Source organism: Macrobrachium nipponense, chromosome 22 (assembly GCF_015104395.2).
Source record: "Macrobrachium nipponense isolate FS-2020 chromosome 22, ASM1510439v2, whole genome shotgun sequence".
In the NCBI taxonomy this organism is placed as follows: Eukaryota; Metazoa; Arthropoda; class Malacostraca; order Decapoda; family Palaemonidae; genus Macrobrachium; species Macrobrachium nipponense.
Window position 1 is genome coordinate 8,880,820 of NC_087213.1, and position 22,997 is coordinate 8,903,816.

General features: G+C 37.2%; 3 protein-coding genes across 3 annotated transcripts in view; all 3 read right to left on the reverse strand.

The window, feature by feature from the left end:
* Window positions 1–2,026: 2,026 nt before the first annotated feature.
* Window positions 2,027–3,865, reverse strand: LOC135198478 (uncharacterized). The gene is made up of 2 exons (XM_064226054.1): window positions 3,786–3,865; window positions 2,027–2,708 (listed from the first exon to the last, which is right to left on the reverse strand). Exons 1-2 carry the CDS (start codon window positions 3,789–3,791, stop codon window positions 2,376–2,378), a joined length of 339 nt encoding a protein of 112 aa, XP_064082124.1. The 5' UTR covers window positions 3,792–3,865; the 3' UTR covers window positions 2,027–2,375.
* A 3,235-nt stretch (window positions 3,866–7,100) lies between these two features.
* Window positions 7,101–9,039, reverse strand: LOC135198479 (uncharacterized). The gene is made up of 2 exons (XM_064226056.1): window positions 8,909–9,039; window positions 7,101–7,796 (listed from the first exon to the last, which is right to left on the reverse strand). The coding sequence occupies exons 1-2, from the start codon at window positions 8,912–8,914 to the stop codon at window positions 7,446–7,448; spliced, it is 357 nt and encodes a 118-aa protein (XP_064082126.1). The 5' UTR covers window positions 8,915–9,039; the 3' UTR covers window positions 7,101–7,445.
* A 12,040-nt stretch (window positions 9,040–21,079) lies between these two features.
* Window positions 21,080–22,997, reverse strand: part of LOC135198480 (uncharacterized) — a 2,312-nt gene continuing 394 nt past the window's right edge. Inside the window, exon 2 of the mRNA XM_064226057.1 lies at window positions 21,080–21,783. Within this exon, the coding sequence (XP_064082127.1) occupies window positions 21,418–21,783 (366 nt within the window). The 3' untranslated portion in view covers window positions 21,080–21,417. The remainder of the gene's footprint in view (window positions 21,784–22,997) is intronic.

Sequence of the window (22,997 nt, forward strand, 5' to 3'; positions counted from 1 at the left end):
TTACAATATGCAAAATATATTATCAAAACTTATTTCGTACGTGCAAAGTGCAACGTGTGTCACACCAAGCAATATATTATGTATAAAAAACAGAAAATTTATTAATATATATATATATATATATATATATATTATATATATACATATATACGTATAAAGTTTGAGAAAACTGCTCTGGAAGAGAACTAACCTTTCCGGTTGGTCGACTGAGAAGGAAGGTACTTTTTAAAATCTTTGGCTTGCGTAGGTGTGACAGTTCAATTATTAGGTTTCATACACTTAAGGTAATTTCGAAATCCTGCTGCCCTTTGCGTTAACTTTTTTCTTGTGCTCATCATCTGTGCATGAGAACCCGTTTGAAATTCAGCATTTCATTAACACTTTGTAATGTGCTTATTTTATACACTTTATTGATTTTTTCTCTTCTGAACTTTCAAGTGTAACGTTTATAGACTAACACAAATGGGAATTGCAATGAAAGTAGGTTTTCTGTTACAATCGACTTGATCCTTATGAACTTTCATAGAAAACGGAACCAAAGGTTAGAGGACAAACTCTGAAAGAATGGTTGTGGGCGCGTCCTAGTATTCTTTTAATTGATATGCATTCTCCACTGATATTTTGCTGACGATTTTTTTTTCAACATTGAACGTGAAGGATAGTATATTAAGTGATTAATATATCACACCTGTTTTGAATTTTTTTTATATAAGTTTAGAAAAATATTGGTATTTGAACACTTTAATTATCAAACAGACGTAAATTTCTCGTTAGTGATTGTCGTGGGATTTGAATTGGTATTTATTTCTTAGACAAATTTGGATTTCGTCATTGTAATTGACATGGAGATTTGCATTAGGTTATTATAAAGTTTAGAGTATGTGATCGAAGCCAGACTCTCTCTCTCTCTCTCTCTCTCTCTCTCTCTCTCTCTCTCTCTCTCTCTCTCTCTCTCTCTCTCTCTGTGAACTTTAAGATCTACACAGTCCGAGCCTTCGAAAATTTGGAGTTAATTACACAGTCTGATTTAAGTAATGTAAGATATTGTAAATCACATGGACCATGGAGTGGTAACGTTGGCAGCCAATTATCTACCAGTTGGATTATTTATACGACATAAATTCATGATCATCGTTTAACTCTAATCGTTTATTAAAGTAATTATATATACATTTTTTCTTCATACGAACTACGCAGTATGGTATAGTATCTCGTAATGCCTTGATTTTTTTTTTCTTACAAAATCTGGATAAAAAAAAAACGTAGGTCACGATTCGTGGTAAATGCTGAGGGAAAGTTCTTTATGCTTGAATGATTTGAGTTATCTGCGTTGAGCATTCTCTCTCTCTCTCTCTCTCTCTCTCTCTCTCTCTCTCTCTCTCTCTCTCTCTCTCTCTCTCTCTCTCTCTCTCTCTCTCTGATCTTAGCCCTAGACCATATTTTGAAATTACAGTTGTTAACCTTCGTAAATGTTTGATACCGGATCATATAACGAATTCTTTACGCAGAAATCTCTGCCGGGTTTGAATACTTCTGATTTTCATTTACCTTTTTACTGTAATTTACTTTGCATATATCGCCAGCAGGATTGTCATTCTGCTTCAAATTGAGTGGTTTTGAGTAGCTCCCTCGGGCACTCAGGCTCTCGCACTCACACACACACGCACATTCTAGTTGAGTTATACGTACATTAAGCTATTGCAAAAAAAAAAAAAAAAAAAAAAAGAAAAAAAAAAAAAAAAAAAAAGACTTGTATACCACGTAAATGAGCAAACCCAGTAATGACTTGAATCTTCTGCTGTATAGTTCCATCTCCGAAGAATCCAGTTGAAGTACAGCACATTCCACATGGACTGCAACACTTTGTGCATACGGCTGTTTCATATCATTTACCGATTACTATGTAGGACAAATTGGTTTTATTTTGTTCTTATCGTAATTTCATGGACTTATTTTTCCAATGGCTGAAATCTGGTGTAGTATCTGAAGGTTAGACCTTTAGTGGTGAATTGATAAGCATAAAAACTAACTGGCATATTTTTATTTTTGTAACAATAATAGAAGAATCATTCTCATCTAATCTCCCGCATTATTTATTTGATTCAGATCGGCTTGTTTTATTCAGAATGAATAAAACTACCATGATTTTGGATGTGATTGTGAAGTGTGTTAAGCCTGCTTAGGTGATGATTTTCAGGCACTGGTAATGGGGTCCAAAGCCGTGGTCGTGTCAGTGAGAAAAATTCTAAGCCAAGGAATGAATCCACATTTTCGGACAATTGGAGTAGGATTCTAGGCCTAGAGTCACTGTCACCGAATGAGAAGAGCGGAGGTCGTTCTGCTTGACATCTGGTCTTAGTTCTGGTTCCTTGAATTTATTCAGTACCTGGGGCCTTTGCCACGTTGATGTGGTGGGAGGCGAAGCTGGCACTTCCAGCTGGGAGAGGGGCAATGTGTTCAGATCCCAAAGTCTTTGCAATGTATCCAGGTGCGGGAGCCACTGCGCTGACCTGGTAGGTGGTGATGGCGGGAGCACCAACGGAGTAGGTCTGAGGGATGATTCCAGCTCGAGGGATGATTCCGGTGTTGAAGGGAAGGATTCCTGTTGCCTGAGGAACAACACCGGTGTAGGGGATGACACCAGCGTTGTAGGTCAGAGGAATGACAGCAGCGCTAGCTACTCCCAAGAAGCACAGTGCCAGGACAGCCTGTGGGGACGAAAAAAGATACAATTAAGGGAAGTTGGTAGCATTTGGAAGGGAAATATGGTTTGAGGCAGAAGTGCTTAAAATTAACATTGATAGGAAAGTACGGTGGATTTGGTGATACATTTGGCAAACTTAGGTAGGCGGATGTAATATCTGGGTATAGTTTTAGAGAAAATAAATGCAAAGTTATTAAATTGTGTACTTTTGTGATGCTCTCTGTGCAAGTGCTTTTAAGATAGGCAGGAAATCAACGATGCTAGTTTAGGAGTGTAAAAGATAAAGTTGATTTGTTTAGTGAAAACTACTCTTCAGCGCCAGGGCTCAGTCAATTTCTTTTGACCTAGAGTTATCTAAAGGAATAGTGGTTGACTTGCTTGGTTGAATTCTATTCAGATGACACAGATGATAAATTTGGAATAAAACAAATACATATGATTTCTTATCCACACGTGTTTCATGTTCAAAGTTGATGCAGGCTTTTGTTCTTATTTTTGGCAAGTCTGCCCTCGCCATGTGGTATTCCCAACTAGGAACTTGATAGAAGTGATCAGTATTGTCTTCATGATATTCAAAAGGGTATATAAGCGCTTTTGAGAATTATGAAAAAAAAGAAACAAGTCTGTTTGTTAGATGTTGCCATTGCTCTTGCTTAGTATAATCAAAATGGGGTTCAACGACATCTGAAATGTGTTTCATTTAGATACCGAAGGCGTGGCTGCTATTTCGGAACCTTGTTAAACGCTGCGCATATAAGTGGCTCCCTACTGGATATTGAATTCATATTCAGCATACGTTTGTGTTTTCAATATCTGGAATGGAATAATATACCACATAGCACAAGTTTGAGTAACTATATCAGTAAAAAAAAAAAAAAAAAAATGCGTGCCGAGAAATTTGTAGTGCATAACTTGCCAGTGAACTCTTTCGGTAATTAGTCTCATGGACATTCTTAGTGTTGTAAATTTTATGATACCTGATTTTGAATGTAGAACTTATTCACCCAAGATATGATTACAAATGAATTTCTTCCTTAAGCACAAGTGCTTTCGTACAACAACCCTTGGATAAAGCTCTTACCTTCATTTTGTTGGTTTTTGATGAGAAGCGACTGCCGGACGATTGTCGTGGGCATCTATATATACTCCTTGATCACCTTGCTCTGACGTAATACCCCCCCCCCCCTCCCCGTTACTCACAGACACTTAGATGCAGCGCCGGTTTGCCACCCAGCAACTAAATTCACTGCACGAAAGCACAAGGTGCATAGAAGGACTGATATACATCATGTCGCATGGTTTAAGGGGAATTCCTTGTTATTTTTAAACTTTCGTGACGGATCAGTTTTTGTCAGCAGTGCAAACAGAGAGAGAGCGAAAATGTATAAAATATTGGTTATTATTGTTAATTTTATTCTTATTTACTGTTCTGTGTGAATGGATCAGCAAAAGCCTTCGGTAGCTTCTTCAGCAAAGTCATGCGTTAACAATCTCTCTGTATTTTGAAGTAGATCATTTTTGAGGTGACAGAAGAAGAGTATTATGATCCTTCGAATAAGATGCCAAACATAAAGCGAAATAATATAAACGTACCCATCATCATTTTAACTTAAGATACAGCAAGTATAATTAGGAGAGTGTTGGAATCCCAATAACTCTTGAAGGCAGAGTCTAGCCATTGCCGTCTAATAGTACAGATCCAGATTATGAGATTCCAGAATCTGAGATCTCAGATCCAGAATCTGAGATTCTAAACTAGTAAGGTTTTGAGAAAAGATAATAACAAGAGAATAGTAATAAAATCAAGTTACAGAAAAATAAAGGAACATAAGGCAAAGTTATAAGTTCAAAGTTAATTTACAAAGAACATTTTAACACGAGCAAAGGGTAAGGTTGATAAAAATATGACCACCGAACTCACCCTAACTTACGTACGTATGTCTGCGCCATCTTTATAATTTGATTGAAACTAAAAAATGACTATAACATTGCAATTATTGTGATTAGATTTATGAGAATTGATAATGAACTGTGACATAAGTTATACATAGAGGGACGACCTGGAGTAACTTCAGTTTTCTTTTTTTATCTGATATCAGTGTGAGGAAAATTACTTATTTCAATTATATTTTTGGAATCAGTTTCTGAAATAAAAATCTGAGAATAGTATTTTTGATAGACAACACCAACATTGTTATTGATTTTATCTTATGGCCATATAACTATATATATATATATAATTGCTCTAGTAACACATTCCCGACTTTACAGATACAGGTAAAAATGAGCCCAGATAAATTCTTATTCCTCAATATAGTGTAGTGATCGCTGAACGCATTTTCCTCGTCTGCCTTTGGTTCGAGTCTTGGGTGTCAAAGAGAAGTTGGTATCGTTTTTTTATTCTGATTCCCAAAAGAATACGGTGGAAATCACATCCCAAAATATCATTAAATAGAGAGGCTAAAAAGCATTATCGTAGGGCATGAGTCTATTTAAATATATTCTTGAATTTTTAACTCTGTATATTACCTAGGTTCAATTTTTAATCGAACTGCAATATATTACCTAGGTTCAATTTTTACTCGAACTGCAATGCACATTTATCAATTTGTTTATTTTTCTGTTGGTTTTATTTCCAAAATCCATGCGTAGTTCTTGTTTTTCAACCGTCAAATTAGTGCCGGTCAGTAGGAAACATTTCTTGGCGTGTTTGGCCTTCAAAATAGACTTTGTAATTTAATGCTTGTAGTACTGCAAAATAGGCCGTTGCTTGTATGAAATTATGCACAATAATTGGAGAGAATTTAGTATAATGTATCTCTTCAAGTCAAAATACATGATTAGGATACCCACGGCCCTTGTAATCTTTTTCTCTTCATAATACGGCAAGTTTACCAATGAATTAGCTTTTTTATCAAGTTTATTATCACGATGGTTAACGAATCAAAGATAATCTTCAGGGATTTTCAATTTAATTTGTCACGAAAAATGCGTCTTCTGCCGTAGATCTGGGAGTGATGTATTTGTTTCCCAATAACTGGTATTTGTTGACTTTTGAGCTGCATTGTAACTTGATGTGCCTCCACTAGACTCCTTTGGGATGAAGTAAGTTACAGTAATTGTCTTAAGAACCTAAGTACTAACGACATTTGGCATTTATTGTAATTCACCTATCCAAAGCACTAGCCAGATGCAGTTTGGTCTCTGGTGACCTGGAGGAATTCACCGGTGGTTAGATTTTAGGTTTCGACCAAATCCAGTGTCTCTTCTCTGTATGAGAGAGTTTTGTAGCGAACCGATTGCTGTCGCTGGCCGTTGTTGAAATTATTTGTTAATTTTTTACTTAAAATTGGCTATTTTTTACTTAAAATTGGCTGATTGTTACTTAAAATTGGCTATTGTTTAACTAAAAATGGCTATTTTTTACTAAAATTGCTATTTTTTTTTACTTTAAAATTGTCTATTTTTTACTTAAAATTGGCTACATGGTCTCTTGTGTGTATTAGTGAAAATCGTTTCGGGCAAATGAGCATTCACAAGGCTTGGGTTATGTTTTTGCATATACATGTGCAAGCTACCTACTCTTCCGTCCTTACATCTGTTTTCTGAATACATATATAGCATTTACACAATATCTTATCACTAGAGAGATTTTTCCCTTTGTGGTGTTATATATTTTTTAGCTTCATCTCTTAAGGGGCATAAGTAGTAATGGAAAATTTTCTGATGAACAAAAATAGGCATTGCTGAGGTATTGAACTTCTTTAAAATCTAGAAGGACAAAGGCGCTCAAATTCTTTCAACGAAGATATTTCATTGGTCACTTAGAATTATTCATTGTGGTTTGAAATTTCCAAGAGTTTGATTATAGCCACTTTGGTATTCCTTAGAAAAAGTCCTGGGAGCATTTGTGAACAAATTTCCAAACTAAAAGGATAACGCAGCTTTTTACTCAGCTTAAAAACCTTTTCATTATACAAAAGAACCTCCTCCTTTGCTCAGTTGGAGTTCACACAAACTATAGAAATCGTCATTGAAACGATCATCGGTAACTTTTTAGAACTTGTGTAATTAAGTGTAATGATGCAACTGTACAGAAGTCCAAGTGGTGAGAACTGGAAGTGGTAATCTCGTGAATCTTTCCTAGTAATAATTATTTTGCAAAGGGATGTTGGTCAAATATTTTCTTGACCAATAGTACATGTTCTGTGCCGTATCTTGGACAATTTTGATTTGGTTTTGAAAATCCCAATTGTTCTTTTACACTGTTGACCAAGAATTTTTGAAGTTGCAATCCAATTGAAAGACTTTTTATTACCAACAAATGAAGTTAAGATGTCTGCCCTAACCGGATTTTAAACTTATATTTAAGCGGCGTATAATGAAAAGTTTGAGATTGATTTTTAAATTTTTATTTTTGTAACAAAAAGTTGAAGAATCATTCTCATCCAATCTCCCAGCTTATATATTTTGAGTCAGTGCAAAGAGTGAAGCCAAAATGGATAAAACTAGTATCATTTTGGATGTGATTATTCGCGAGTGCTTATGTCTGCAGAGGTGGTAAGTTGTAGACATTGACATTGGGGTCCAAAGCCGTGGTCGTGTCAGTGACTGAGATTCTAGGCCAAGGATTAAATCCTCAAAGAGTTGAGTAGAATTCGAGGCCTAAAGTCACTGTCACCGAGTAAGAAGAGTGGAGGTCGGTGTTCCTGGCATCTGGTCTTGTACAGGTACCTTGAATTTATTCAGTACCTGGGGCCTTTGCCACGTTGATGTGGTGGGAGGCGAAGTTGGCACTTCCAGCTGGGAGAGGGGCAACGTGTTCAGATCCCAAAGTCTTTGCAACGTATCCAGGGGCGGGAGCCACTGCGCTGACCTGGTAGGTGGTGATGGCGGGAGCACCAACGGAGTAGGTCTGAGGGATGATTCCAGCTTGAGGGATGATTCCAGCTTGAGGGATGATTCCAGAGCTGATGGGGAGGAATCCTGTGCTCTGAGGAAAAACGCCGGTGTAGGGGATGATACCAGAGTTGTAGGTCAGAGGAATGAGAGCAGCGCTAGCTACTCCCAAGAAGCACAGTGCCAGGACAGCCTGTAGGGACAAAAACATTGAGTTGGATCAACTAAATCTGCTGTCGAACTTACAAGGTAGAAGTAATACATTAGGAAATAGTGTATCTGAAAATGGCCAAAATATTAATATTATTTGGTAGTCGAGTTAGCGCTCCTCTGGTAGATTATTTTAGCATTGAGTAAATGAAATGAAAATTGAAATATATGGGTAGGTAGATAGTTTTGGGGGGAATATTGAAAGGAAAGGCACAATCTTTTGGGAAGGAAAAATTCATTCTTGGTATGTAACATATTAATTGTCTATCTTTTGCCCATGTACTAGAGGATCTACAGATGAACGAATGATTCCCTAGTGAATTTTTATATTAATGTTCCTTTCATATGTGAAATTTCCCTGGGAATCTTCGGCTGATAAATTTAGAAAACACAGGATACAAATTCGCATATTCATTTAATCTGTAAGCCTAAGGCAAGTTTTAAAAATTTTATTTTATAAGGGAAATGTGTCATTTGAGACTGAAATTTGAAACGCCCTTCAAGTCCCATTTACTTGTAATTTTAAGAAACACTTTCGTGAATAAAAACTAATAGTTTTGCCATCGTCAGGGTTCTAGGTATCGCTTGAATGATTCATTCCAAGAAGTTTAGCGTTTACGTTTAGAGACATCATATCTGGGGAACAAGAATTTCGATATTACTGTCTGTGAACGAGTGCTTTGATTCGCTTATCGAGAAGCATTGTAAAAACATGAGAAAAACTTCCAATTTCATCCTGCTGCTAACTGGACTGAAATCTGCAATGTTCATATGTTTTGAAAATGGGAAAATATCATGTAAGACAATTTGGTCGTAATGTGAACAAAGGCCTTCTTTCTTGATTAATCTTAGTTCAAATCTTACAAATAAGCTCTTAGTGAACTGAATTCATGTTCCATACTTTGAAAACTCGACAGTGGATAAATAAGCACCTTGGAAGTCAGGGGAAAGGCAAATTCAGTATGAATACCAAAGACTGGCTGTGAATTCAGGACTGACCCCAAGTAGAACTCGGTCTACCCAGTAGATTGAACAAATACTACACTACGAGAAAAATTCATTGCTTATCTTAAAACTCTCGCCCTAGACTCTTACCTTCATTTTGGTTGGTGGTCGTTGATGAGAAGTGACTGAAGACGACTGTCCTGGGTGCCCTATATATACTGCATGCTCGCCTTGCTCTGACGTAACCACACCCGCCCTCGATCCTTCTCAGACACTCGTTTGTTACATAGCAACTGATCCGGTTTTTCTGCAGCAATTTTATATTTTTTTTCACTCTTGTTACTAGATCACATCCCAACCGGCGTTGTAACGCTTGCCACACTTTTTAAAAAGATTTTTTGAATATTTTTCCCATCGTTATTTTGGTTTTATGGTTCGTTTTGTAATTTGATTTTTGAGAGGTTAGGCCTAATGAATTTTACTTGTAACAAGTAGTCATTTTCGGCTGGTCGGTTAGACTTTCGCAACTAATTTCGGCGTTTCCATTATCAACAGATGCTGCCATTCGCTAGTTATCATCATTTCCGTTGCTCCATTTTCAGTTATCCGGATAATCAAAAGGGACAGTCCTATAATTTTTTGCTAGGTATTTTAGTTAATCGGATCATCAAAGGTATTAACTAACCTACTAACTAACCTTAAATTTCGCCTCTCCCTTGAAATGTAAAGCCGGTTTTTGTATCTGTGACGTCAGGTATTGCTCTCCCATTTTTCTTGTAAAAATCGGCTATTGTCGTGTGAAAAGGTTTCGTTGGATGAAATATAAAACGGAAGTCAAAACAAGACGCGATGTGACCTCCAGCTTACTTGGGACGCGTGTAAGATTTTCCCCTCACGCATAAGTTGTAAACATCATATTCCTAACTTAACGTGAAGTGGTCTTCGTAATGAATACTCATACTTAGTACTATTGAGACTAACAACAAGGATCAAATCAATTAAAAAAAGGACACAAATTAAACACGTTCGTATATTCTCAGTCATAAGTGGAAACAAAATAATCGCACAGTAACGTAGCCTAAATTCAGTACACCAAATACATTAAAACGTGCTAAAATCTGCTGTGAAATAGAGCCTTGTTTCAACAACGAAAATTAAAACAAATACGCTAGATTTTATTAGAAATAATTTTCTTGTACTGTTTAACATGCACATTATTTATTTTTTTACATTTTCATTCTAATAAAGAAATCATAAATATCTTATCCTAAAATCCTGTATCTTTAACTCAAGGCGAAACACCTTTTTCAGACCGTCTTAGGGTATTCCGTAGGGCTTTCCTACCCCCACCCCCTCCCAACAATAACAACAACAAAGTAGTTTGTAGGTTTACTCCTCGAGTAAGCGAAAAGGTTATTGTTTATTTTCATTCTGATGCACCAAGTGTATGACCAAATTAACGTCAAAATGATAATTGGATCCTGAAACTTAAACAGCTCTTGTATGCATTATATGTATATATGCATGTATGTATGTATATATAAATATATTTAGTCGACTTTGGTGGGTCGCAGTCAAGGTGTAGAAGAACAGGTGACTTAACTTCCTCATCCAAAGACTTGCGAAGACCTTCTTGAGCCAGACCCCCAAAAGGGGAAATTGACGTGGATATGTTTCATACTTCTCATCATAATGTATTGAGACTATTCCCCTCCCTGCCCTTCAAGCTATCACTCACAATGCGTAATTATTTGTAACATAGCTCGACTTGTTCTGAAGCTCTTCGTGTCTAACAATTATACTTAGGCTCACCAATAAGGCTTTCGCAGGGAGCTGGAAGCGCCTCAGTGGCGTGGTTGGTATGGTGTTGGCGTCCTACCTCGGTGGTCGCGTGTTCGATTCTCGGCCATTCCATTGAGGAGCGAGAGATGTGTATTTCTGGTGATAGAAGTTCATTCTCGACGTGGTTCGGAAGTCGCGTAAAGCCGTTGGTCCCGTTGCTGAATAACCATTGGCTCCATGCAACGTAAAAGCACCATACAAACAAACAAAGCAGGGAGCTGGAGTGGTATCTTATTTTCTTGAAGTTAACTTGATCACTGGGTTAGTTTTTGCGGCAAGTCTGCCAGATGGGTCCATTGATTAGACTTATATGTAGCCTTACTTCTCTCTCTATACTAACGATTAACTTTTTATGTATCCTTTGTTGTCCTCCTCCTGAAGTGCTGCGTGTCTTATCTGCCTATTCTCTTCACTCCCGTAGGGGGGTAGTGCTATCAGTGTACCTTACCCGGTGCACTGTAAACATTACTCTGGCAAGTTTTCCCCTTTTTACCCTTAGCTGCAAATCCCCCCCCCCCCGTGCCCCCCCTTTTATTCTTTTTTACTGTACCTTTGTTGATAATCTCGTTCTTCCATCTTACGTTCTACCCTCTCCTAACAAATGTTTCACAGTCCAACTGGGAGGTTTATATTTTGTTACATCTTTACGACCTTTTCACTCTCGATTTCACTTGCAGCTCTGAATGACCTCACAGGTCCTAACGCTTGGCCTTTGGCCTAGATTTTTTTTATCCAGATTTCCAATAATCTTTTAGCGCCTCAGTGATGTGGTTGATATGGTGTTTGCTTCCCACCTCGGTGGTCACGGGTTCGATTCTCGGCCATTCCATTGAGGAGTGAGAGATGTGTATTTCTAGTGATAGAAGTTCGCTCTCGACGTGGTTCGGAAGTCACGTAAAGCCGTTGCTGAATAACCACTGGTTCCATGCAACGTAAAAACACCATAAAAAAAAAAAAAAAAAAAAAAAAATCTTTTCACTATCGGAGGCTATTTTTGTATTGCTGATCATCAGGACCACATACCTTCTCAGCAGTCAACTGTAAATGTACACGAATCTTAGATCGCTCTTCTTTAATCAGATCCATAGAACGTGTCTGAACTGGAAACCAGAGATTAGGAATATTTCTGTGCCTGCAAACAAATTCTTACCTGTATCCCCTTTTGAATGGTTTCATATGCTTCTTCTTTCATGATGACGGTGCTTGGCGTTCCTCTTTTGCCCGCGCTATGGGGCTACACGTTGAAGTATACCTTTCTTCTAAAGGGTATATGCCTTTAGTTAGATAGATATAACATTTCTGTTTGACTAAGTAGAAGTAATTTAATTTGGACGTCTCATGAGCAGCATAGTTTTGTCATTGATTTTCAAGGAAAAAGTGCACTGATTTTCAATACCGTACAGTTAGCACTTCAGTGGCGTGGTCGGTATGGTGTTGGCCTGCCACCTCGGTGCCCGCTAGTTCGATTCTCGGGCATTCCATTGAGGAGTTAGAGATGTGCATTTCTGGTGATAAAAGTTCACTCTCGACGTGGTCGGAAGTCACGTAAAGCCGTTGGTCCTGTTGTGAATAACCACTGGTTCCATGCAATGTAAAAACACCATACAACATATCAAATAAGCATCTTTCATTCTTTCATTGGTGCTGCATAATATTAGCTACAAAGAAACATACAGGATATTGGGTATGTAGTTTTTATACAATATTTCAAAAATTCATTGTTAATGACTTGAAAACTATTTGGACAAGATAATGTCCCTGGTTTTAAAACAAAAACGATTTATCCAACAAAGTCGAATCTGTCTCATCTTACACTTAAACGAATAAATGTTTATGGAAAATTGTTCGTTAAATTCTAGGAAAAAAAAAATTCTTTCCATTTATTCGTGGAAGTGTACGAGGAGACAGAGATTCAACTCTGTTCGATAAATCGTTGTTTTCGTTTTAAAACCGGGGAATATTATTTGCCCCAAGAGTTTTGAAATCATTTGATGTAACATGTGCCATGTCGATCTAAAGTATATGGACAAAATCAAATTTTAGAAATATTGTATAAAACCTACACACACACAGAGTATCTCGTATACTTCTTTGTAGCTAATGTTATGCAGCACCACTGAAAGAATCTAGGATGCTTATTTCATATGAAAATTGTGCGATATTGAAAATCAAAGCAATTATTCCTTAAAGATCAGTGACAAAACTATGCTGCTGGTTAGACGGCCATATTAAAGGACTTTTACTGAGTCAAACAGAAATGTTGCATCTAAAGTCAATCCAACAAGAGTTGAGGTGAAGAGAATTGAAAGCTAGTGCATGATCTAGCCAGTACCCTATGTATTCAGTCATTACGGCTACAAATGCATCGTGAAAAGGAGCGCCTTAGTGGCGTGGTCGGTATGGTGTTGGCGCACCACCTCGGTGGCCGCTAGTTCGATTCCCGGGCATTCCATTGAGGCATGAGAGATGTCTATTTCTGGTGATAGAAGTTCACTCTCGACGTGGATCGGAAGTTTTATAAAGCCGTTGGTCCCGTTGCTGAAAAACCGCTGGTTCCATGCAACGTAAAAACACCATACAAACAAGAAGACGTTGAAATGATAGGAATTACTGGGTGCTTTATGCTCGAGTCAAGTCGCGCATGTTTGCTCGGGTATCGTCCGTTACATTTTCTTGACGACTGATGATCCTGGCGTCCTCGGACGCTCAGATTATCTCGAGGATTAGGATCTGGGTGTATCTCGTTGGATGAGATATTATTTATGCAAACGCTTCAGTATCTCCTCTGGCTGGCTTGCCCTATGTACATATACACCATAGCTGCATTTAGCACACATCTTCACTATCATGTCTTGCATGGCCTCACACGGTCGTGGTTGTGCTCTACGTAAGAGGAGCATCGTTGTTCTTGTTATGCGTTCGTGGCGTCTAAATACTGTCTTGCCATGGCGCTAACATTTTATTCTTGACGGTGTAAGAGCAAGTTCAATTGTTGATATAAATAAAGAACTGGCACTAATTCTAGATACGGACACCATGCCGCTTGAATTTCCCAGAAAGTGAAACAAATAATTCATCATCACGAATTTTTTGCCTTATTTTCTCCCAAATTATTTTAGATACGACTAAATACTACCAAAGTTTAACAAATATAATTACGTTGTGCGTGTGTGCTAAGTTAAACTGACAAACATAACTGTCAATCTTTATAGATTAAGTTGAATAACGTATAACTTAACATTACACCAATGTAGGATTTTGAGGATTGGTAAGTTATAAATTGTGTGGTAAGAATTGTGGGTTGTTCTATAAGAGGTAAATTTCGTAGTCATGCACTAGGCAAATTTTCTGTTCCTAATATATGGGTGCATATAATTATACGCTAAGTACTGGCTACCAAGTGAATGGCTTTATATATTTCCAGCAGCTTGACTGACATATAGATGTGTTTCTAAAATACGGTGCAAAGAAATAAGAGAAACTGTATGTTGTTTAATGTTTATATTCATTCAGGAGGAGTAAATAGATTGGGCAGAGGAGGACTGGCCATGAACCTAACACCAAATGCATAATAGGCACCTGACTGACTTTTTGTAAGATGTAAATAAAAACAGAACAATATCCGTAGTTAATGCTGCCGGCTGTATCGAAAGTACTCAGGATACTCAGTAAATAGAAATAGAACAATATCCGTAGTTAATGCTGTCGGCTGTATCGAAAGTACTCAGGATACTCAGTAAATAGAAATAGAACAATATCCGTAGTTAATGCTGTCGGCTGTATCGAAAGTACTCAGGATACTCAGTAAATAAAAACAGAACAATATCCGTAGTTTATGCTGCCGGCTGCATCGAAAGTACTCAGGATACTCATTTGCAATAGACTAGAGATGATTCAGATAAAAGGCTTAGGAGACGAACATATTACTTTTAGAAAAGGCAGGAGTTCCACCGAATGATGGCTTTGTTCATTACGAGAAGGCATTTTGCAGCGTCCACAAAACTATCATAGGTCTTGCGCCATTATGGTAATTGAAAACATCCATGGGCGAAGTGCATACAGAATTAATGTTGATGGGGTCATTCATGCCAAACGAATTTAATGTTGGTGGGGTCATGCCAACCGAATTTAGAAGCACCTCAGTGGCGTGATCGGTAAGGTCTTGGCCTGCCACCTCGGCGGCCGCGAGTTCGATTTTCGGGCATCCCACTGATGGGTCAGATATGTATATTTCTGGTGATAAAAGTTCACTCTCGACGTGGTTCGGAAGTTTACGTAAAGCCGTTGGTCCCGTTGCTGAGTAACCACTGGTACCCTGCAACGTAAAAACACCATACAAACAAACAAACCAAACGAATTTGCAGTAAATAGTGATGCGCTTCTAGGGAATGCTATTTCACTCTTCTTGTTTTCCTTAACATGGGTTTCGTAATGAGAAAGTGGTCCGAGGTGGAAGAGACCCTTTTAAAACAGCCGTATTGACAACTTTTAAAAATTATCTTCATTGCAGCAACAAAGCATTAATGTATAGCTCTGTGTCTCACAAATATTAGTGCTTGAACGAAATTTGCTGAATTGTGAGTAATGTTTCAAGTCGTAAGAAATTATAGGTTAATTTTTGGAATAGTACTGTTAAGCCATTATGAAGTAACTGGTTCATTTTTAATATACTTCCCAAAAATAACAATGGTTAGTGCTAGGGAACGGAAATTATATCGAGTAGTTACATATTATACTTAAACCGCCAAGCTCCTTAAGCGGGTAGTACCGTCAGTGTACCTCACGTGGTGCACTGCAAGTATTACTACCTAAAGGTTTTTTTGCAACGTCCCTTCGGTCCTTAGCTACACTCACATTTAAGTAATTTTTTTTCCATTCCTGCTTCCTTTCTTCCAACTCCTCCAACTCATCCTTATCTATGTCGTAAGTGCTGATTGGCTGGAATTACCCAAATAATTAACCTTATAACTAAGTGTTCATAGCCGCATGAGACAGGTGTAAGGTCTCAAGTCTATCATAGTTACCCATATAACTAGGCAAGATTGAATGTACACAGAAAACGGGAAAATTACAGGAGTAACTTAACACTGGTAAATAAAAAACAGTTCCCTTCCCACCATCTGGCAGCCTTGTTACTCCTCCCACCACCTGGCAGCCTTGTTACTCCCGACATGCCACCGGTTCACTATCTGTTTTAGTTTTCAAGTTGCATGCTCCTACGTTCTCCCCACTTGAGCAATACACTATCTGGCTTTATGCGATGTCGCTTAATATAAAAGTTATTTAATGTATAACTTGAATTGAAATAATTATACAGCTTAAAATGTCATTATAAGATATCATCAATAAATGTTCTGCACAATATACGTTAATTTTTATTACTAAATTATGCTGCATTTACTCATTTTGTGCCGTCAGGTTCTAGTAAAAGAAAGTCTACTTAGGATTCAAGCATAAAAACACCGAAATACCGGAATATTGACTATTATAGGAGAGGGAATTTAACTTCGAATCCTTGTGTGAATTACGCGTAGAATACGGTTTTGTCGTCATTATTTTGGGTTCTTCACTTTTACCTGTAGGAAGAGGGATATGTGGTGTTTTAGTATTGGAGATAATATTCCATTTCTCGTCGCCGAGGTCCTGGGATGAAGGGCGATAATAAAGCAATATCTTCTTTCTTGTGTTTATTGGCTAAGCTACATTGAAGCGGGTGGCTAGTTGAATATACAAAATACAAAAGGCGTATATAATAGAATCATAACAAACATATGAGCATCGGAGCTCAATACATAATAAGGAATCATATCCTACATACATGAGGTAGAATTTATAAGATCGAAGCCTCTGTGTCGGACTCGACACTAACACAATAATGATTGTTATAACATTTACGCATTATGCCACACAGTGCAATAGCTCTGAACTGAACATGCCTGCGGAACTAAGTTTCCCCGCGCTTGTTGCATAACGTCTTGCATACATGACAAATACCCCCAACTTTTAAATTTCAAGAATTGCGTTCGTTATCTCCCCAAGTCCCAAAAGGTCACCTTAGGCCAAGTACAAGTCAAGTTGCAACCTCCCACACGCAAGAGAGGTTCTATGTTGATCGTCTGTAAGGGGTCAGTGCCTTGAGTCAAGTGACTATACAAGTTCTGCTCTGCTCTCTCTGCTTTGCGTTCTTTGAACGACAATTTTTTTATTCCCCGTCTGCCTATCATCCTGCAGTGTGGTTAGCCAACTAACTTTGGGTTTCTGATTTTTGGTAGTTAGATTATATTGAGTGTAACTTTCAGGTTATTTGTATCTCAAAGTTAGGAAAAAACACACGATTGTGCAAAGTAATCTGTTGGTTTACGTGAAAGGTCTTCTTTGGGATATATATGTATTTTGATTTATTTTGTCTTTGAACGATGGTAGGAATTTCTTCGAAGAAATTTGACTCGGATGTAGATTACACGATTCCATTATAAGCCCCTTACGTAGAATTGAATATATTTCCCTTTGGCTTCAGAGTAAACACATTTAACGTTGCCACAACTTTCCCATTAAAGCAAAAGTGTAAATATAAACATGGCAGATGAAATTAGACAGTGAAAGCTTTCTTCGAGGCTGTTTTCATCTCTTAGGTAGACGGCAATCGCAGCAGGTAGTTTGATATTGCCCTTGCAATTGTCATCTCTCGATACCAAAAATCTAAATTCACCTCGGGTGCCAGTGCCGTCAGTGCACCTCACTTTCTGCACTGTAGGCATTACTTGAGGTTTTATGTAGCGTCCCTTCGGCCCCCAGCTGCAATAGGCCTATTTCGTTCCTTGTACTGTACCTCCGTTCATATTCCTTTTCTTCTACTTTACTTTCCACTCTCCTCACAATGTTTTTTATATTGCAACTACAAATTTTTCCTCCTGCTACACCTTTTACTCACAATTTCTCTGTCACCGCTGAATGACCTCATAGATGCTTGGCGTTTGGCCTAAGTTTTGTATTCCACTCCATTCCACAAATCGAAATTTGAGCAGGCCGCGGAAAACCTTTTAAGGAAAGCTTTCCTGAAGGGCAAGTTTTCAGGTATTATTATATAATGATATTATATAATAATACCTGAAAGATGTAAAGAGTACCCTTTTGCCGGGGATATTAACGAAAGATATATTCGAAAAATATAAATAAATGGGAGATAGTCAAGTTTTGGTTTGGAGATGAACGTTGTGGGCAGAGGATTTTTATTGAAAAATTAAAGTAACCAGGATATGTATCAACAAATCAATGGTGTGCTTTGATGGAGGTAGGCATATATATATATATATATATATATATATATATATATATATATATATATATATATATATACATATATGCGCTTAAAAATCACAGTAGATGCATGTGACTTAATTATAAATAGCTTATATATATGTATATAAATATACGTATATATATATATATATATATATATATATATATATATATATATATATATATATATATGAATAATTATCACATCACCGTGATTCATATAAATTATTCGAGTTACAAATGTCCTTTAATATCAAATTTGCTCTACCTTGGAATTGATATATTTCATATATGTAAACCGAAGGAGAATTTTTAGTTGATAATAATTTTGTCCCCTCATGGGATGGAACAACCGTCCAGCGTACAGGAACGAAATCAGGACGACATTGACGTTAGCCTCACTGTTAGGCCCAATCGGTAACGTCAATGTCGTCCTGATTTCGTTCCTGTCCGCTGGACGGTGGTTCCATCCCATGAGGGGACAAAATTATTATCAACTAATAATTCCCCTTCGGTTTACATATATGAAAATATATCGGTTCCGAGTAGAGCGAATTAGATATTAAAGGACATTTATATATATATATATATATATATATATATATATATATATATATATATATATATATGTGTGTGTGTGTGTGTGTGTGTGTGTGTGTGTGTGTGTGTGTGTGTAATATTTGTAATTGTAATAGCCACAATACATCATGGAAGCACTTCATAACTAGCGGAGTGTGGAAATGCTTCCAGTTCTTGGTGCATATTTTGTTTGCTGGTGTTTGCATTGCGATGTCATAAGCATTGTTATTTTTAAAGAACGGCGTATTTATAGCGAAACACAAAAAAATAATTGGTCCAGAATTTAAAAAGAGAAGCGAGAGCATTGTACCGAATACCGAATGAAAAACCCCCGTGTTTGTATTTTTATGTATGTATATATATATATATATATATATATATATATATATATATATATATATATATATATATAATATATATATATAATATATATATATATATATATATATATATATATATATATATATATATATATAACAGTATTCAGCAGGGTCCAACAAACACATAAAAAACGGGAAAGGGGCCATATTTATTAACGAGAGACTTTTCGCACATTATCTATGTGCAACTTCAATCTGTAAGAGCAACATAAAATAACGTTAAAGTTATAAAACATAATTTTCTATATAAAAAAGATTAAGTTAAGAAAAAAAAAAGTATTTACAAAAAATTAAAATTAATACAAATTAAAAGGTATATAGTAAAAAGGAACCAGTTCTCACCAAACCATCCAAAGGAGAAGGAGAAGAACGAATGACCAAAACTTGACACCAACCTTCGACTTCTGTTATGCACGATAAAGAGGAGAAGCGGAAACGTTAGAATTCAAAGAAGGAAAAAGCCGTTTGATGTATAAGGACTCAAGGGTAGTTAGGTAATTGCTATGGCTTGTTCCACAATAATAGAGAAGTGCTTTTTATTTATTTCAATTTTGCATATGGAGGCATGATTCTTTATATTAGAAAACTCTGGTTTGCTTAATTTTTGACCCGTTCTAAAGCTGCATCCCACATGGTTACAGTGTCTCATTTGCAGTAACCTACGGCTTGGTCCAACATAAATACCGGGACATCCCGGACACTTGAATTTATAAACAATGTTGGATCTTATGAAGGTCTGCAGTTTGTCTTTATAGCCGAAGAATACGCCAATCTTGAGTGGATTGATTGGAATTAAATGCATTTTAAGGCAGCCAAATTCATTTTCGATTATTTGTTTAAGTTTGGCAGAAAACTTGTCGTCAGAGATAAATGGGATAGTGGCATATACATTTTTCTTTAAGACATTATAAGAGGGCATCGGATTGGAGAAATCTTGTGACAGCAGTCTGTTAATGACTTTATATACCAGTTTTACAGGATAGGAGTTCTGTAAGAAAAATTTAACCAAAAAATAATATCTCATTGTGAAAGAGAGACAAACTTGAAGAGTAACGTAAAGCACTTCTCTATTATTGGTGGAACAAGCCATAGCAATTACCTAACTACCCTTGAGTCCTTATACATCAAACGGCTTGTTCCTTCTTTGAATTCTAACGTTTCCGCTTCTCCTCTTTATCTTGCATAACAGAAGTCGTAGGTTGGTGTCAAGTTTTGGTCATTCGTTCTTCTCCTTCTCCTTTGGATGGTTTGGTGAGAACTGGTTCCTTTTTTACTATATACCTTTTAATTTGTATTAATTTTAATTTTTGTAAATACTTTTTTTTCTTAACTTAATCTTTTTTATATAGAAAATTATGTTTTATAACTTTAACGTATTTTATGTTGTTCTTTCAGATTGAAGATGCACATAGATAATGTGCGAAACGTCTCTCGTTAATAAATATGGCCCTTTTTTATGTGTTTGTTGGACCCTGCTGAATGCTGTTTTATATATATATATATATATATATATATATATATACATACATATACATAACATACAAAACGAGTTTCATTCGGTATTCGGTTCAATGCTCTCGCTTCTCTTTTCAATTCTGGACCAATTATTTTTTTTGTGTTTCGCTATAAATACGCCGTTCTTTAAAAATAACAATACTTATGACATCGCATTGCAAACACCAGCAAACAAAATATATGCAATGAACTGGAAGCATTTCCACACTCCGCTAGTTATGAAGTGCTTCCATAATGTATTGTGGCTATTACTTAATTACATATATTATATATATATATATATATATATATATATATATATATATATATATATATATATATTACACACACACACACACACACACCTTCTATAAGTGTTATCCATAGCATAACATGTGGCGCCATTGTAGCCTTCTGATTCCTTTTACCATTTACTTTCGATCATTCACATCATCTTTGGAGCTTTAATTTATGCAATTTTTTTCCATAGTTTTTTTCTCATCATGGATTTTCATGGTTTTGTGTGTGTGTGTGTGTGTGTATGTGTGTGTATGTGTGTGTGTGTGTGTAAGAGAGAGAGAGAGAGAGAGAGAGAGAGAGAGAGAGAGACTAGTAGTTAGAGCGTGTCTGATGTTGATGAGAAATTCTTCAGAAAATTCAGTCAGCTTACAGGCCTTGATTTTATTGCCCAAATATATTTTCAAAGCTGCAGGAATAGAAAAAGGGATTTTGGGATTTTGTAGTTTATTAAAAAGTGCTGCAAAATATGACAAAAGAAATCATCGTTCAAAGAAAACCTGTTATACTTTGGACATGATTTTCTTTGTTGCATTTTGCAGCGAGAGTTCCTGGTCCTCTTTCTTGGGTGAAGATCAAATCATCATCAGGACAGTGACACGGGGAGATCAGGCCATCGTCCCCTGCGATTCACGAGAGCTGACGCCCTTGAATGAACCCTCAAAAAGGACGATGTCTCCTGCCATTCCCGTCACCGTCTTGGGCGAGGAACTTCCAACCGGACACGCAGGTATCCTGCTGGAAGGGAGCGCCTCTTCGTCGAGCTGCTTACTGGGTGCCTGGAGCCTTGGCCAAGTTGATGTGGTGGGAGGCGTAGCCGAGACCAGCTGGCAGGGGAGCGATGTGCTCAGAGCCGGGAGTCTTGGCGACGTATCCGGGGGCGACAACGGAAGCCTGAACGGTCTGGATCTGGGGAGCGGCTACGTAGGTTGTTGGCAGGACGCCGTAGGTTGTAGGCAAGGCGCTGTAAGTTGTAGGCAAGGCGCCGTAGGTTGTAGGCAAGACGCCAGCTGAGAGGGGCAGGATGCCGCCTGATGGGATGACCCCTCCGCTGTACGGCAGAACACCGGCGGTGTAGGGGAAGGGGATAATGGCGGCGGTGGCCACACTCAGGAAGCACAAAGCAAGAACAGCCTGTGGGAGGAGAAGAGAAGATGCCATTAGTAAGGACGTTTTTGAATGGGAGGAGAAAGATGGCTTTGGTTAGGACATTTTTTTTAATGGGAGGAGAAATATGGCGTTCATTTGGAAATTTTTATTAGTGGGAAGAGAAACATAACATTGGTTAGGACATTATTTTTAATGTGAAGAGAAATATGGCATTCATTTGGAAATTTTTTTTAGTGGGAAGGGACACATAACATTGGTTAGGACATTTTTTTAATGGGAGGAGAAATATGGCGTTCATTTGGATTTTTTTTTTTAGTGGGAAGAGAAACATAACATTGGTTAGGATTTTTTTTTAAATGGAGAAAAAATATGGCGTTCATTTGGAAATTTTTTGAGTGGGAGGAGAAAGATGGTATTGGTTAGGCATTTATATTATTAATGGTAGGAGGAAGATGGTGTTGGTTAGGATATATTTTTAGTGGGAGGAGAAAGATGGCGTTGGTTAGGAGAATTTTTGAATGGGAGGAGAAAGATGGTATTGGCTATGACTTTTTTTTTGGATGGGAAGAGAGAGATAGCGTTGTTGAGGGTATTTTCTGAATTGGAGGAGAGAGATGGCATTGGTTAGGAAATTGTTTTGAATGGGAGAAAGATGATGTTGGGTAGGATATTTTATGGATGGGAGGAGAAATATGGCATTGGCTAGAACTATTTTCTTAATAAGATGAGAAAGACAGGATGTTCACAGAGCACTTACTGTAGTTTGGGAATTGATGATTTCGTCCGAATAAAAAATAATGATGATACAAACATGCAAAAGACATGAAGGTAAGAGAATTGGTTTTAACTCCAAGGAATGAGAATATGAATAAAGATCTTAACTTTCTTAAAACACCAAACATTTCATCGAAATTTTTTGAGCGACGAAATGGGACTTACCTAGCTCTCATTGTTTAGAAAGTATTTTTTTTTTTTTTTTTTTTACACCATTGGTCTCGAAGTTCACTTGCTAAAACCAGTTCCAATATTGACAAACATTATCATTATTTCAGTGTTCTAGAATTGCTTTGACAAAAATAAATGTAATCAAACGAGAGAGTGAAATAACAGGCCTATGTTATAGGTCGGTTAATTACGATGCATCTTTTGTGTATCAACAGTAATTTTTTTGCAGCTCGATAAAAGCAAATTCTAATCGGATAATCATGTGATTGCAGACTTATCTTAGAGGGCTTAAA